The sequence below is a fragment of the Mastomys coucha genome, unplaced genomic scaffold, assembly GCF_008632895.1.
Source record: "Mastomys coucha isolate ucsf_1 unplaced genomic scaffold, UCSF_Mcou_1 pScaffold21, whole genome shotgun sequence".
Lineage (NCBI taxonomy): Eukaryota > Metazoa > Chordata > Mammalia > Rodentia > Muridae > Mastomys > Mastomys coucha.
The window spans coordinates 93001785-93006710 of NW_022196904.1; the positions used below are offsets into that span (position 1 = coordinate 93001785).

Below are 4926 nucleotides of genomic sequence, written 5' to 3' on the forward strand. Positions count from 1 at the left end.
TTCATACTTTTAATTTGCACAGATGGAGACCTTCTGGAATCAGTTCTCATGACTCAGCCCTGGCGAGGTTATCAAATTCCTCAATCCTTAACAATGCCATAGTCCATCTTCATTCCACCACCCCCAAGTCTCTGTCTTATATACACCCTCACCTCCTGTATATGCTCAGTCTGCATATGCACATTTTTGTATGTATATGCAGGATTTGAAAAAGAAAGCCAGTCCTCCTCTTAGGTAGCAGGCTAATACCAGCAGGATTGAAGATAGACCTTTGGTAATTCAGCATCTGATAACATCAAGAAGTGAAACAGTAAGGCTCTGATTACTGATCAAAAGAAAGAGGGACGGGTCTTACCTTAGGCACTTGGTGGAGAATCGACATTTTAAATTGGCCAAAAGATCCTCAGGTTACTGTTTGCCCATTGGCTTTCTGACAAAGAATAAAGATATACCATCATCTCCTACCTTAAGAGCTAATCCAAGCGGATCCATCACCTGGACAGAAAACCCATCTGTTTTGAGGACTATGAGACAAAGACTACCTAAGCATGTAGGTTGGCACAGTAGCCTCTCTGGTCATTATCCATCCTTTAGAGTGTATTCCTGAGCAAGGACCCTTTGGTGCTCTGCCCACTCTCAGCATTAAGATACAGGTCAGAAATACAAGATTCAGAGTGGGAATGAGCCAGGGGAAAGATACTATATTTGGAAATTCTGATCCCTGGGACACCCAGAGAGAAAGCCAGTGGGATAGAGAAAATACAAAAACAATTGTTAGAAACTTAGAAGACATGAATACAAGAGAACCAGTGCTGTGGTTATAAAAAGGGCCAGACCTCTGAGGGATAAATTCTAAAAGAGCTGGTGTAACATATTCCATCCACTATTAAAGTACTATTAAAGAATTGAGTTCTTAAAGATTATTAAAGGAAATACATTCATCACAGAAACAAAACTCTATAGGTCAAACTATAAGTAAAAATTGAAAAAAGTTGTTCTGAAAAGTTTCTGCATCTTATTGGAGTAACTCCCTAACTATAAATATTCAAAACATTTTTCCTCTGGAAGGGAGATATGTAAATACTCAAAGGAAAGAACTGTAGATATAGACCAATATCTGACAGGGCAATAGAGACAAGCATTTTGCAGGAGAAAAGGAAGAAACCTGTGGAGGAGGGAAGATGGTCCTTTTGGACAGAGGTTAATCTCACAGAGCAGGATCCTAAGGTTAGGTGGGTACCGAAGAAAGTTAAAAGCCAAACACACTGCAGACAGAGAAACCTCTGGGCAAAGGCATGGTTTCAAGAGGTCTGAAGTCGTGACTTCTTGGGAGACTAACTGGATTCTGACACTGTGGAAGTAACTAACAATTGATGGAAATGCTGATAGGAGATGTAGATATTGATTGTGAGTGAAAACATCAAAATCCTCAGGATTTATCCACCCTACTTTTTGTATATCTACCTTGTATGCGCGTGTGTGTGTGTGTGTGTGTGTGTGTGTGTGTGTGTGCGCTCGCGCGCGTGTATGTGTAGATCAGAGGTTGATATCAGGTATCTTGCTCTTCTGCTTTCCACCTTATATTTTGAGAATGAACATAGAGATCATTGATTGGCTAGGCTTAGCTGGTCAGTGAATTCCTAACATCCTCCTCTTTCCCTATCCCATTGCCTAGTGCTAGGGTTAGAGATGCACCACTCTACCAGGCTTTTACATGGGATCTAGGGATTTGAACTCAGTCTTCATGCTTGCACAGGAAACATTACCCATTACCCACTGAGCCATCTCCCCAGCCCTGTGTTATGTTTGAAATATGAAAGGATCCTTGGGTTAGAGACATGAAAATAAGTAATTCATGCTGTCAGAGTGATATACAAGTCCCTCCTCAAGTAAGACTATGTTGCCCACCCAATTCCAAATCTACAACACACAGGAGCTCCAAGCCATCTTCTTTAATGTAGAACAGGTTTTGGGCAGTGAGAGAAGGGCTGTCCAAATGAGCTCATAATCCGAGGAAGAGGAATTCCTAAAATAAGCGCCTTCCACCCGCTTCTCCCTTTTCCTCCCTCTCCACAGAATGGTGCAATCGTGGACATCAGATGGAGAGACTAGTCCTGCGGAGCCCCTAGAAGCATCTCAATGGCGGCGTGGATATCTCCATCTGTGGCTACAAGGGCCTGTAGGTTTGCATCACGGTTAGCAAAACCCAAGGCCTTCAATTCCTCCAGTTCTTGCTGGTACCGACCTTCAGTAAAGAGGGATGCGGACAGTGCAGTTTGGGTAGACTGGGAACAGGCGCTGGCCAAGGAGTGGAAGAGCTGAAGAAAGGCTAAGGAGTGTTGTATGGTATCTTCTCTGTGGGCTTGTCTTCTACCCCTAGTTTCTTGGGCTCCTCTAGCCCCACGTGGTTTAGCTGAGTCCCGAAAGAATGGTCCCAGCTCAGGCACCTCCCTGGACAATATCTGTAGGCCTTCCTCTATCTGTAACAATGCTTGTAGTGCTCGAGGGTTGGTGAGGATGGGGAGAAGTGGCATATGATGTAGTAGGGGGCTGCCAGTTGCCAACTGGTGTGCCAGAGATGGATTCTGCTGCAGGACAGTCAAGGCTAGGCGCAGAACACAGGGCGAGAATCTCGGCTGACTGGTTAGAGGGACTTTCTCCACTGGCTGTTGGCTCTCTTGGGAGGGGGTATCTGAGCTTGAGTGTAAGTCTGGCGAACCAGTTCGGCACCCTGAACTGGCCTGACTTGAAACTATGCCCTTGACCTGGGTAACTCCTCCTGTACTGACCTCTTGTGCCAAGGTCCTGACCGGAGCAGAAGTGGCTGCAATGGTGGTAGGATCAGAACTGCTGTGAGCGTTGTTGGCTTCTCCCCTACACAACTCTGAGCCTGAAATGTGGCCTTTAGAAGCCACCAATAAGGCCAGAGTGGAGAGCATGACCTGCTGGATATCAGAGCAACTGGGATGCATAGCGTTGTCACCCCCTGGCACGGCTTTCAGGGCCTCCAGACTCTGCTTTTGTTCCTGCAGGACTTCTTGCTGTCGCGTAGGCTTCTGAAAGGTTTCCGGAAACTTGAGAGCTGGATCCCGTTTTTGTATCGTCTTTGAGGATTCGGGAATGTGCACTCCATTGGCTTGTTTCTCGTTTGCCAGTCCTTGAATCAGAGGGTCTTCCAAGAATTGCACTACAGACTCTGGTGCCGCAGGCAGCAGTTGGACAAGCTGGCTGAAGAAATCAGCTAGGTCAGGTGAGCTCCGGGCCAGCCGGCCAAGCTTGGCTGATGGATCTGAACGGTGGGTACAGTGGCCTGTGGGGCCAGCCAGAGTTCCTGTACAGACTGACCCTTTCAAACGAGACCTCACTACCACGTGGACTGTAGAGCCATCGAGAATGCCACGCTGGCTCAGAATGTCTTGATCCCGGAGGATCTTCCCAGTGAAGATGAGCACCAATCGGTCAGTGTCACAGTGAAGGTATTTGGAGATTTGCTTCTTAAAGCGGTGGACGTTGCTATTTTCTGCCAGGAAAAACTCCTGGCAGTCCTGCGGGGTCTTGACAGACACTCTGATGATACGTGAGGATGGCTCCCTACCAGACACCAGCTGGCTGTCCCCTGCTTCTTCCCTAGCCCGTGCCATATTTCCTGAAGAAGAGGTCACAGGGTTACGTGAGGGCACAGTGGAGTACACACCTGCGGAAGCTTTGATGTGGCACTGAGCACACCTGGGTTAAGGGACCAGTAGGTGTTCGGTGATGTCCTTTCACCTACGTCCTGCAGGTCCCCCCTGCCAGTGTAGCCCTACAGCCACCGGGCTCCCATAGCGGGGGGCAGCTGCTTCTCTCTTTGGCAATCTTTAGGGGATATGGTGTCAGTGATGAGGTCACAGTTGAAAGGTACATCTGAATGGGGGGAGGGCAGAAGTCTGCCACCTGCCTGAGGTTGGGTTTTCCTCATGATTTGATTGAAGCACCGTATTGGGGGACTGGGGCAGACATGTCAGTGTCTAGAAACATATTTCACATAAATTTCTTCATATTTTAACACTAAGCTCAAAAATGATGATGATTGAGTAGGAAAGCAAGGTCTGAGAATTAGCTAACAAAGCACTCATCCTGGTCTCTCAGCCCTCACTAAATTACTGTATGTTCTCCATGGTCCAGCTGAGACCTCAAGTCCCATGTTCTATCTGAACAGAATGAAGGTGGGTAATTAAAATGTGTAATCAGTTCACAGTTTCAATGGGATCCTTGTTCCCCAAAGTCCCAGATCCCAAATAATCTGTCTACATGATTCTAAAGATAGTATATTGCAGACCTGATAGCAGAACTGCTTCAGAAAATAAACTGGGGGTTGGGGAGGAGAGAGCTAGGTGGTACTAGGGGGATTGCTACATGGTTGAGAGGGATTATTGCTTTTCCAGAGAGGACCAGAGTTCAATTCCCAGCACCAATTTCAGGCTGCTCACAACTGGCAATAACTCCAGCTCCAAGAGATCCATGAAAACTTCTGGTTTCTGAAAGGCACCTATACATGTAGCAGACATACGCAAATAATTACGTATAAGTAAAAAAACAATTCTTCAAAAGAACACTACAGTCTCACCTCAGAGGCTGGTAGCTGGGTTAAAAGAAATAAATAACAGCATCTCTTTGAATTAGATCTAAATGTGATTTAACTGCTACAAAATTGTGTGAGAGGGGACATGTTTCAGCTAGGGATGTGGTAGGTTTGTATCATTAGCAATAACTCTGTCTCTCTCTCTCTCTCTCTCTCTCTCTCTCTCTCTCTCACACACACACACACACACACACACACACACACACACACACCTTTTTTTCCTAGCTCTAGAATTTCCAGTGACCACAGAACTCAGACAAGAATTTGTCTGGCTAGAATGCCACCTCAAGGGGAGCTGGTGAGAG

The 4926-nt window shown here is 46.4% G+C and overlaps 1 protein-coding gene across 1 annotated transcript; it reads right to left on the reverse strand.

The window, feature by feature from the left end:
* Positions 1 to 1937: 1937 nt before the first annotated feature.
* LOC116102713 (ubiquilin-1-like) lies at positions 1938 to 3857 on the reverse strand. Its single transcript, XM_031387702.1, has one exon. The coding sequence runs from the start codon at positions 3639 to 3641 to the stop codon at positions 2109 to 2111; it is 1533 nt and encodes a 510-aa protein (XP_031243562.1). The 5' UTR covers positions 3642 to 3857; the 3' UTR covers positions 1938 to 2108.
* Positions 3858 to 4926: the final 1069 nt, after the last annotated feature.

What these genes read in the sequence shown, in the direction of transcription:
- LOC116102713 (XM_031387702.1), bottom strand. Translation starts at nt 3,641, where the DNA reads ATGGCACGGGCTAGGGAAGAAGCAGGGGACAGCCAGCTGGTGTCTGGT.